The sequence below is a fragment of the Camelina sativa genome, chromosome 16 (genome assembly GCF_000633955.1).
Source record: "Camelina sativa cultivar DH55 chromosome 16, Cs, whole genome shotgun sequence".
Taxonomy (NCBI): Eukaryota; Viridiplantae; Streptophyta; class Magnoliopsida; order Brassicales; family Brassicaceae; genus Camelina; species Camelina sativa.
The window spans coordinates 8378898-8391580 of NC_025700.1; the positions used below are offsets into that span (position 1 = coordinate 8378898).

General features: G+C 34.6%; 2 protein-coding genes across 6 annotated transcripts; both read right to left on the reverse strand.

The window, feature by feature from the left end:
• Window positions 704–1382, reverse strand: LOC104750169 (bZIP transcription factor 2-like). The gene has a single exon (XM_010471923.2). It carries the CDS (start codon window positions 1297–1299, stop codon window positions 853–855), a length of 447 nt encoding a protein of 148 aa, XP_010470225.1. The 5' UTR covers window positions 1300–1382; the 3' UTR covers window positions 704–852.
• On the reverse strand, window positions 5114–10675 carry LOC104750170 (uncharacterized protein KIAA0930 homolog). 5 transcript variants are annotated; one of them, XM_010471927.2, is made up of 12 exons: window positions 10139–10675; window positions 9708–9897; window positions 9534–9608; window positions 9051–9160; window positions 8674–8734; window positions 8280–8339; window positions 8126–8200; window positions 7516–7650; window positions 6701–6755; window positions 6030–6152; window positions 5497–5618; window positions 5114–5389 (listed from the first exon to the last, which is right to left on the reverse strand). In XM_010471927.2, the coding sequence occupies exons 1-12, from the start codon at window positions 10168–10170 to the stop codon at window positions 5363–5365; spliced, it is 1065 nt and encodes a 354-aa protein (XP_010470229.1). In that variant the 5' UTR covers window positions 10171–10675; the 3' UTR covers window positions 5114–5362. The 5 variants fall into 5 exon arrangements, with proteins under 5 accessions (XP_010470229.1, XP_010470228.1, XP_010470230.1 ...); XM_010471926.2 differs by having other exon boundaries at window positions 5497–5708; window positions 10139–10673; XM_010471928.2 differs by having other exon boundaries at window positions 9051–9157; window positions 10139–10672.

A 12683-nucleotide genomic window follows, 5' to 3' on the forward strand; every position in this document is an offset into this window, starting at 1 on the left:
CTGAATATATTTCAGAGACTTGTGCTGTCTTATATTGCCGTAGCCATTTCTTAAAACTTTGCCGCTTTATACTCTGATTAAAACCTCTAACGTTCCAACAAAAAATATCCACTTTTACCATTAACGATATGATTTAAGTGGTCGCCCCTTCCCTCCAAAGGCTTTCTTGAGACGTTTTTCTTTCTTAGACAGAACCTTGATGAAACGGGCATTATCTGCATGGTTATCATCTTCTTCCGATAGGTCCTCAGAAGAAGATGATTCCTCTAGCGGTTCAGAGTCCGAAGAGGAAGGAGCAGAAGATGTGGTTACACTTTTGGGAGAACCTTTCTTGCTTGCTGGATTCTTCCTTGAGCTATCAAGACCAATATCAAGTACCAGGGCGCCGGGTTTGCGAGAACTAGTTCCCTCATTAGGACTCGACAGTCCTACCACTTCTTTATTGGCTTGTTCTTTACGTCTTCTAGCAACCACGTGTCATCTTATAAACCTTTGATTTTTATGCCCGTAGTTTACACCATGTTTCATGTTCGGATCGGACGCTTGGGCGTGAAAGGTATATAAAAGCAAAACGAGACAGCTGGTAAAATAAGTTTGATGTTTGGCTAATGCCTACTTCGTTCACTACACTATTCCTTGCCGGACAGTCCGATGTGTTTTATGTAGAGGGAAACAAGTTTGACAAATATTAGATCCATACAGATTTGAGATTACACATAATATTTACATATATTGATATACACATGCATCTTTGAACCAAGATGTGAGAATTCTTAATTAAAATCGTTTAGACCTTTAGAAAAATGCTCAAAAAGTTACTTGGCATCGTTTCTGTTTTGTTTTATGCCAAACTTAAATCTGGAGCTCTGTGATGTAAGTTACTCTCGTTGAGACTGGCGATTGAATGGCCACTAAAAACCGGTACAAGTCTAGAAGCCTCATTTCAAGGCAAACCGATTCGGTTCTCAACCTGTTATTTTCATTCGATATGTCATTACCACAACTAACCACATTAGCTAACCGGTTTTTCAGCTCCTGATTCCTTTGGTTCAGCCGGTTCAACTCTTCGGTTAATTCTTCAAAACGTTTCTTCTTCTTCAACCTTGATCTCTTTGCCGATTCCCGGTTCGATAATGTCCGCCTTCTCTTCTTCTCATCAGCCTGTACCATCTCGCTTGTACCGCTTGGATTATCCGACTCGTCTGATTGAAGAAACGCCAATATTTCTGTGAGTTCTTCTCCGGTTATCATAGCATCATCAAAGCAGATATGAACCGGCTCTAAATTGGTCGAAAACATTGCTATAAGTAGAAGAGAAAATCCGGTTTAGTATTAAACCGTTTTATTGGTATGTAAGCTAAGCAAGCAGCCGTAGAATAAATGCGAGAGGGAAGGGGAAGGACTCAAATGAAACATGGATGGCTATTTATAGAGAGAAATGTGAAAGAACATGTGGGACTCATCATATAGTGATATGGTTATTCTTGTCCAATTAGAAAGTGCCAGGTATTTTAAAATGTCATAATCAGAGTGAATCTAAGAGATTAATTGGAATGTTTGTCCATTAGTGCTTTGGATAACATTATTACTATATTATTTTAACTTTTGTTTTTTAATCCTTTTATACCTTTTGTTTGGATACTGCTTTTTAACCTTTTATCACTTTCGTAGCACTACTTTTAACTACAGAAACTGTACGTGTATTAGTTTCACATTGTCATTGTAAGATTAGTGTGTGTGTGTGTGTGTGTGTCAGCGTGTGTGTGTGTGTCTTTTTTGGTTTGTGTGTGATGGAATGATTTCAATTAACAAAGTCCTAGGTTTAAGGATGTCACCATGTTTTAAATATCAGTAAGAAAACTATATATAAAAGGTAAAATACTGTAGAGGGTCAAAATATATGAAAAACTTGTGAGGTATAACAAAATTATAATTATTCTGTGACATTTCTTCAGATCATTATTAAATTTTAAATGATAAATATTTGTAGTATATAGTTTTGTGTTAGTGTTGTCCTTGTGTCAGTATCCTGACCGATCTTCAGCACAAACATATTACATATGAACCTTGGTTTTGACTGAGGACTCATAATATTTTCTTACTTATCAGACCAAAATTTGAAATTTGTGTAAGATTTCTTGGTAAATACTGATATGAATTAGTGGTGTGTTACTGTGTTAGATATACTGAGTAGGTTCAAACCAAGAAAATGCATCATTTTTATTAACTTTTTATGAATTTGATAAAAAGAGGCCACACACTTTAATTAACTTAACTCTTTTCGAGTCCTTTGATTGCTAGAAAAGACTATGGATTTAAGCTCGCTTATTACACGTAGTTGATAGAAAAACCAAGAAAAAATCCTATACCTAAAGACGAAAGATTTGGAGTTTCTCTATGTATGGATTGTGTGGGGGAGAAAATGGTGTGTGGGTCTTAACGAGAAGAAGAAGATGGGGGGTTTAGCTTAATGGCGAAGAATCTAACAAAAAGCACGTTACGCCTTAATTTATTTTTCAAGTGTTTGGATTTTTTCTTATCTTTTTAGTAAGATAAAGTAAACAATACAAGTGAAACTACAGCTGCATTCTCTTTAAAGTGTATCTATCATTTTGAATCCAGAGAATTCTTTAAAATAAAATTGGGTAAATATCTTGGTTTTCTTGGTAAATATCAGTGAAAATATATAATACTGTTATATATTGGAATACTTTGTCAATGGGATTAAAATGTTTAGTAATTAATCAATCTTGCCTAGTTACAGTAAAATCTCTCTGGATTATGATTTTTATTAATTTTTTGAGTTGTTAATTTATTAATATACTAATTGATCTGAAAAACTAATTTGGAATCGAAAATTTATATTAATTTATCGAATTATTAATTTATAGAGGTTATATACTAAGGAGTTTTTTGTTTTTTTTTTTGTTTTAAATCAAAAATTTATATAGTGGGCGGTATCTTGTTTTTTTTTGCCTACAATAAAGAACATACTATTCTTATATTTGACCTTCGTAATCACGTTTCATAAAAATCCAAAGTCCACTGTTTGCGACTTTGTGGCTTTTGTTAGTGGACTCAAACATGCACTCACATTTTCACAACCTCTCTAACCGACTCTATGTTAACCTAATTCTTTATGTTATAAAAATGGAAACATTAGTTTATGAGTTGGAATATTTTGAACGAAAAAGAGTACCCCGCATAGGCTGCTGAGTGGCTAAGATGTACCGATTTCACATCAGGTTCTTGTATTGCTCAATCTTTTGCATATTGTTTGCACCTTCCTAGGGAGTCCGATGTTCCTGATGACGTCCGTAAGAGATACATCGAAAAGTACTCAGAGCACAACCCATGCACTTTTGAGTTACGATCGGGAGACTGTTACTCATCAGTGGAAAACAAACTGAACGAAAATTAATAAGAGCAAAACATTTTCGGAATGAAAATTTATCTGTGAAAATATATAATACTGTGATATATTGGAATATTTTGTCAATGGGGTTTAAATGTTTAGTAATCAATCTTGCCTTACAGTAAAATCTCTATGAATTATGATTTTTATTAATTTTATGAGTTGTTAATTTATTAATATACTAATTGATCTGAAAACCTAATTTGGAATCGAAAATATTTAATATATCGAATTATTAATTATAGAGGTTATATGTACTAAGGAGTTTTTTTTAAATCAAAGAACATACTATTCTTATATTTGACCTTTGTAATCACGTTTCAAAAAAATCCAAAGTCCACTGTTTGCGACTTTGTGGCTTTTGTTACTAAGTCGTGCTTAACCTTGGGCAAAAAGGGCAAATGCCCCAAGCCACCATAAAAAATACTAAAGTTTTATGTCACATTTTATATAAAAAGTATATAAGCTTATATTTAGTTAACTTAATATATTGTGTTTTATCCTTTTATTAATGGAAACTTTTCATTAGAAATTGTATATTTTTAAATACTTTAAGTTTTATTGAGATTTTCTTATCTTGAAAATAAATTCCTTACTAATATATAACAACATAAGTAAAAAAATATTTAAACAAAGAATAACTAAAATAGTACATGTGGATAATTACTATAGAACATTGTGAGTTAAAAAAATGATTTTAATTTTATTTTCATATTATTGGTTTTGTTATTAACATTTCATTTTTGTTTAACATTAAAATAATTTACTAATAAATATACAAAAGTCAAAAAAAAAAAATTGTCCTAGGCCTCCATAAGTGTGAGCACTGCACACTGTTTGTTAGTGGGACTCAAACATGCACTCACAGTTTCACAACCCCTCTAACCGACTTATGTTAACCTAATTCTTTTTGTTATAAAAATGGAAACATTAGTTTAACCTCAGACACAAAGTTTTGTCATCTAATTAGGAAATGTCTAACAACCAGTTTATAATTTTTAACAATTCTTTATTGTTGTTATAAAGGTGGGAGCATTAGTTTAACCTCAAACAGAGTTTTTGTCATCTAATTAAGAGATGTCTACCACCAGGAGTTGGATTCATGTGCTTCTTCCCTATTTGCCTCCCCCTAATTTTTGTTATTCTTTAGAGTTCCACATTCTCAAGTAAAGTCCAACAAAAGTTGGCAAAAAGCTGCTTTATTTCACATGTATTATACTCCTAAGTCCTAAGTCTATCTCTAACCATATGTATCTTTTATGGATGGGTGTAATAACCAATAACCAAATCAAATTGCACCAAAACTCTTCAATCTGAACCGAATCAAACCAAAGTTTTATAAAAACCCAAACAATATACTTTAAAGAAAAAAAATATTTCTGAACAAAACCAATTTGACCAAAGTTCGTTAAAGTTAGTTAAAAATTAACTTCTGAAATTAATAGAAAATACAACATAAGAATGATTTCAGTTATTGTGAATTTTTTTAATCCAAAATCAGACCGAGTCTGACATAAATCTTTCTGAACTAAACAGTATAAAAATCCACCTGTTAATAACTTAATATAATTATTTCTCCACGACCAAGCCAAACTCGAACCGAAATTTATCCAACCGACTGGTCCGAACCGAAGTGAAAGTTCAGTTCTTAACCAAAAAAGAAGCGGAATACCCGCAGAAATGGTTAAATCTTACACGGAGATGGAACGAGGCATATACACAGAAGTGTTATAATAAGTCTGAGGCTACACTAGAATCTATAGAGTTGATGATTGCAAATTCACAACTTTACTTTCATTTTTATTGCTAGAGGTAAAAACAGTGGTTGAGGTAAACCACATAGTCATGTAACAGCACAAAAGGAATATTCAATCGACGAACAAACAACCCCAACCCCGATAGACAAAACACGCAACTTCTATTTCCTACGCTTCCTTCCAGATTGTTCTACTCCATGTTCACTGGTGGAAATGCCTGAACAAACACAATAAGCGGGACCGATCAGCAAAACGGATGATACATATCGAAAAAATCCATCAGTTTTCAATTGTTGATGACCAGTGTGGCTAAAGAGAAATCACCTTGAATAAAAGATCATGAGCAATAGTATCCCATGGCAATGAGATGGACATTAAGCAGCATTTAAGAGGGAACATCTCGTCTTCATCGTAAGAGGCGGTAGCAGCTGCTATTGCATGTTTAGCTGCGACAGATGCAACAGATGCTGCTTTACGGAAAATGGAGCCAAGATCGATGCTCTTCTTTGAAGACATTGGTGAAACAGGACCTACAACTACTTGGCTCTGATCTGAGAAAACCAATTCTATACAATCATCTCTTAAGGCATACTACGTCTTCAATATACATTTCAACCAATCTCCTACTCAATGTTTTCCTGTCTACTCTCTTAAGAAAACGGGGAACAATAAACAGTTCTAAAGCATTTGATGAATAGTGTTAGCTTTAGATAGGGCATTTAAGTTTTTTTTTTTTACTTTTTACGTTCCATGCAATATTAATGACTGCCTAAAACTAGAGAACATAGGAAAAACTAACAGGGAGACAAAGAGCTCAAATTATATGCAGCCATACGAGAATAAGAAAGTAGCAGTACCTATAACCCCAGAAACAGCTACTTCAACTTCTCCACGTCCTCCTGGACCTCTCATATAAAGTCGGTCTGCTTTTCCTGTGTTGTGACCCAGAGATAGAAGGCTTCCGAACCGATTCCTCCCCCCTATGATAAAGGATAAAGATAACAAACAAATTAAGGAGAAAGCGTGTAAATATCAATTGGCCTAAATCGACAATAGCTATATAACTTATATAGACAAGGGCACAAGTAATAGCTTTCAATGAGTCTTTAAGCACTTGATTTATCAAAAATTTCACGTTTACAAGTTAACTGTGTAAGCTGGATACTGTTTAATATCATTCCTAGTTGACCTCTAAATGAACCATATTACTTCCAAAATTTCCAATTATGTTTTTGGCTGAGCAATGCATTAACATTAGTCCTGACAGGTTCCATGACATCAAAACCATTAAGACATTCTGTGATGCAAGCTCGAGAAGAAGTTTCATACTATCAAGAACCCTTAATATATCCTTTGCGTTAAATGTTTGGGAGAATATAAAAGACCGAGATCAATGATAGTCCTAAGAACTGATAGGAATAATGCAAATAACCAGCGAAACAGAGTATGAAGACCATGACTACAAACTTTGCTAGAAAATTGAATTAGATTGATGCATAAAATATAAAGGAAGAAACTGTATAGTGACCTTCATAGGCTTCTCGAACCATTTGATAGCTGACAAACCCAGAAAACAGAGTAACCTGCAACCAAAAGCTCTGGCATGTCAGTCCTCTTTTCTCATTAGCAAGTACCATGTAATGTGTCCATAGGCCTTTTACAAACCAAATATGCTTAAATCTAATAGATCTTTCCAAAAAATCACATATCATACTTAATCCATATAAGCATCAACCCTAGCAAGCATCAGTGAAACTATTAGCAGTTTACTTCATATAACGATGTTTCAAGATTTTTTCAAAGCATTATATATACTAATAACCTTCTCACACGAAACAGCTGAACTTCAACATACAATTTAGATCCTTAAATAACCTATATGACTTCAACGTACAACATACGATTCATTTCGACAGACAGGATATTCCAGGACTTCAGTCGAAAGAATGGCCAACCCAGAAGCTATACTAAAATACTTAACATGATAAGACTCAATGCACCAAAATCCCTTGAGATGGAAAGAAGGTGTCATAGTATAATGTGCACCATAGATATTAGAGAACTCAACACAGAAGTCATCTTAATGAAAAATAAGAGTCAAACGTACCGCCAAAATATGGGGAATAAGTCATGACCCTCACATGTATAAAAAAAGTTATGCTAGCAAAGAGATCAATACCTTTCGTTCTTTTTTTACTCAAAAGAAGGGTTAACGTTACGAATTGCTAATCAAGAGAACATGTTAAAGATTCTCATCAAAACTCATAGAAAGTAGCAAAAGAAATTTGGTAGATGATTGGCAACTGCTGAAAATAGTGAAACATAGATAGGAAACAACAAGACCTTAGGATCTTTCACACTTTTGGGTTCAGTATTTGAATTAGAATCACTGGAATCTTTATTATTTGCACTTGGAAATGCTGCCCCATCATGAGAATTAAGAAGTACGCAATAGCAATGATCTTTTTCGGTCAGAACCTGCAAACATCAATTACAAAGTCAATGAACAAAATTGGAAAAAAACTATGAGCAACTTTCCATGCATGAACCTAACCATATGACTTAAGTTCTGAACCATAAAAGCCAAACTCCTTTGTGTCCAAGAAAAACTTAAGAAGAAGATGGTAAATCCTCTGAAGAAGATAACTAAAAGGCACTAAACTCAAATTAAAGTAGCACAAAAGGTAGTTGAAATGTTATTATCAAAATTTTGTGCCAAAAGCCAACTAATGTATCATACAAATAACAAAATACTTTACTATCCAGTTAAGAAGAAACTAAGAATGCATGTATCTAGAGTTCATGCAGATTTCCTCAACTAGAAGCGATTCTTCCAGAGTTGATTTCATTACGAACAAAATGTCACATTTCCTTAGGATCCATTCCGAGTGAAAGGACTATGTAACATAATAGTTGGAAGGGTAATACAAAGAAAGGGAGAAGAAAATATTACCACAGCATCAAAGGTTGAGTCAAAATCATCTACAGCAAAACAAATTTCTGGGTAGGCCGGTGTTGTCTCCACTTCCTAGGTACACAACAATGGAAATATCAAACACAAATTGCAAAAGGACAAACACTACTACGAGAAAAGCGACTATACTTGCCTTCTTTGAGTCCAGATGAAAATTAACGCGACTCGGTGATGCATATACAGTTTTTACAACCTGCATAATATGAATGTCAGATCCGAGAATATGATCATCATTGGCTTACAGAATATGAAACCAACTTGATGCTCGGTAAGAAATATCCAATTTATGTTTGGTCCAACACCCCTGTGGAATGTCCTCTCCTTATGAAAAACGAAACTGAACTCATATTTCCGTTTCCTTACCCTTGTCTTAATAGGTTCATTGATAAAAACAAAGCTGGGCTGATATATTTTGAACAGTAGAGTATATAACTACTCTTTGGTTTAGTTTCTTTTTCATATGAAAATATTAAAGAAGAACTGAAAAGTTAAGAGCAATATTATCCAAAACTCTTAGGATCTCTAACCTTGTATATAGGAGAGAGTTTTGTGTCTTTACTTCCTTGGTACGTCTTAAGGGCTTCATTGCTAAGACCACGAGCAGTTTAAAGACAAAAAAACATATGATAAGTAGAATATAGACCACAGAACAGGTCACAAAAATAACTCAAGGTCTAATCACTGAAACGAAGAAGATGGTATCTAAGATTCCAACCAAATAAATAGCTAGACTGAAGTAATGCCTTATGCATTTAAGATGTGTTTGAACCAAACACAGGAAAGCAGGATAGAAATATTAGCAAAACAAAAGCAATAACAGAATACGAATTGTTAATTAATGTAGATTAGACTGACTTGAAATTAGTACAAGATGCTAATCACAATCTGAAAGTACAACGGTTACCTGCAAATCGCCACAGTAACAGTGAATGATGTGTGGGCAATCATATTCAAATAAAATGATTTCCTCCAATCAACTTCAGCCAGACTTTCACCAAGAAGCTCATTCAACTGCTTCAAAATGGAGGAGAAATCCATTACCATGTGTTTATAGACAACATATACAATCATACAACGTGCAACACCACAAACCAATTTGGATGCTTTGAAGCGTCAAGGGGTCTAGTTCCCAGATAAATAAGATATGATAGATCATGAAAAGCTTTGGCATGTAGGCCAGCAAAAAAAATCCTTTTAAGAAAATACAGGTAGTACTGTAGCTTAAAGTATGCTCTCTCACCCGCATAAAGAAGAAAAAAGATCCCCCAGAAGTAAATCAATTTTTCCATTACGAAGTTACAAATTCTTCTTGACAATTGAAATGTTCTATATGACAGAAGGAAACCTCATGAGATAAGACATGACCAGAGATATCTGTATTTTTTACCTTAGGTGCCCACCTGCGCACAAAGTAAGGAGCTGGTGCTTCGTCATTTTCAGTCAAACCATATGACTTACAGCTCTGGCAAAAAGTAACAAAACACTCAACAACATTAACAATCACCATAACTCGATGTTCTAAGTTTTCGGCTCAGATTAAAAGGTGCAAGCTTTTACATACCAATTTCCTCACAAAAAATAGAAGATCATCGTCTTGTCGCCTCCTTGACTCCATACAACGAATGAAGTACACATCAAACAGACCATGCCAGAAATTAGAGTCCATTTCTACATCAGACGCATCTTGCTCATCAAGAGACGTACTTCCTAACGACTTCGAGTGCTTCTTAACCATACTAAGAATCTCATGCCTGAGAATCATAAGAAACATACCCCAGATTCTCGATTAGAACTTAAAATCAAATCAAACATGTCTATTTTAGTATCCGAAAAAGCAATTTAATGGTGGATTAACAAAATCAATCACTTCAATTGAGCAATACTAACTAATAATTGTTCAGTTCACACCGAAACTACTGGGAACAAAAGCACGATCAAGCATAAAAACACAAAAGAATCTGAAATTGTGTGATCTGGACTTGTTTTTTTTACCTAGAAGGAGTCGCTTCTCCATCGTTGAGCATTTTTTTTTTCTACCCTCCGATGATTCTACTAAATTCTTCGGGAAACGTTGCGACGATCTCGTGATCGAATTGGGTTTTTTTTTTTTTCTGGTCTCTCTCTAACTGTGTGACTGGTTCGTTTCTAAGTTTTGCTGAAATCGATGCGAGGGAGAGAGAGAAGGGGACATAAAACGCCGATCTGATTTGGTTTTTTTTTTTTTTCCTTAAAACTTTCATTTTATATATAACAGAATAAGTTACAAGATGAAAGTTGCACAATATATATGAGTGGATAGCTCCACATAACAGACAACTTAGAAATTAAAACAGGATCAAACACTAAACTGAAAATTACAACATTAATACCAAGACATTCAACTACCAATGCAAATCGATGCAAAATGGTAAGAACCAAGACATTATATCTCTCTCAATAAGACCAAACATCCAATCTGAAATCATTATATCTCTCTTGGTAATGTACTCTTTCATTGTCACCGCAGGATTCGAGAACGGCAAATCGGTTCTTGGGCCGATTATAGAGTTGAGCTTCGATTATATTAGGGCTTTGGAAATGTATTGGGCCGTACTCTTTCACAGCGATGACGACCAAGAACCGATTTGCCGTTCTCGAATCCTGCGGTGACATTCATCAAATGAATGGAAGAACCTAGAACTTAGGTTAAAAATCTCAGCTTCTCTTGTATCCTAATATATAAAGGAACAAGATATTGTATTAACAATTATCGATTGTCTTAATAAAGAAGCAGTCTTTCCCTTCCTCTTTGTTTCTCTGTTTCTTTCTACATATATCACCAGAAGGAAGAAGTCAAAGGTGACGCTAGACGGGAAAAAACCGAGAGATAAGGTGATAAAAAAATTTTAATCACCGCAAAAGGTTCAATCAAAAACTTTGTCTTATGTTAAAAGATAATTATTTTATAAACTTCCTTTGCAGGAAGGAAAGGAAAAGATAATAATTTAAACAAAAAAGATAAGAAAAGATATTATGGAGAAATCAAAAAGGAAACTTAGCAACCAAGCCCAAGGAAGACGATGATCAAAAAGCATGATCACCACATAAAAAAAACCCAGAAACCAATGACTTTTGATTTTTCCAATCTTAAATAAGACAAAATGCAGATAGACTTCTCCAGCTTGCAAAATAAGGAGGAGAAAGCTGGAGTAGTGAGAACCCAAAAAATCTACCGAAAAGTGAAAGAGTCTCCAATGTAGCGTTTCTCAGTTTCAAAGAAACCTTTCAGCCACACAGGAGAGCCTCTGGCGACATAAGAACTTAACCTGATGTCATTCGTGACACTGTCAGCAATCAAAAAGGCACCAAAGTTGCAGCTCTTTGGTTCAAAGAGTATAAACCAGTTAGGTTTATCAGTGGCTAAAGTAAGGGCAGGAGAAATGTGACTTGCAATCGCTGGCCATTGACAAGGTTTGTGTAAAGCTTTGATTATATCCATAGTTGTAGCGGCAAAGGTGACATGATCGAAATGCAGACTACTCATACTTTCCAAAACCCAATCCCAACTTTTAATCCTAGCCTCAAAAACAGATCCTACTTGCGCAAAAGATCTTCGACTGTGAAAGAGTACATTACCAAGAGAATTTCTTACAACCCAAGACGCACCAGAGAGAGCTAACTTTCTGTGCCAAGAGAAACCGATATTGCATTTAATTTCATTTCTGCAAGGAGGTTGCCAAGTTGTTGCCTGCAGAGGTGATGTCAGATTGCCATTCAGGTTTAAAAACTGTGCTACATTCCACTCCTTGGTCGCTTCCCCAGCTTTCTGAGCTAACAGATTGGACTCTTGATGATATCCAGTAAAGAGAAATGAATTCCTATTTTTCCACAAGTACCATAGGATCCAAGCAAAGTCGGATCTAAAATCATCAGGGAGTGGTACACATCGTTTTAAACTGAGGAGATAATGCAAATTTTCGAAGATTGCATTTCCAAAACCCAGCACTGGCAATAGTACATTAGATAATGCTCATACCTGACAGCGAAATAATATGTGGTTAATTGACTCACAATCTTCATCACAAAACATACAGTCATCAAATAATCTGAGTCCTCTAGAACGTAATCTGTCACAAACTGGCAGAGCACCTTTGAGAGCTTTCCATAAAAACAGTTTAATTTTAGGTACTGTTTGTACCTCCCACACAGCTTGAAAGACAGGATTTCTCGATGGCAAAGCATTCTCCTCTGTTAGTCTTATTTTATGAACGTAATCTGATTTGGTTTAGCGTTGGCAAAAGTTGCGCCAATCGAAGCGGGGAAACCTCAATAACTACCGATTTGCTAGAGTGAAAATTCATTATCATTTTTTTTTACATTGCTTTACAGAGTCTTAAAGAAAAACAATTAATTGTAAATATATAATAAATGTATGATTCTCATTTTAGACGTCAAACATGTGTTCCAAAAAAAAAAGAATGCAAATTGTGTATAAATAAATCAATTAGAAAATTTAGAAATTTAAATTGTAATCAAAATTTAAATCTATAAACACAAA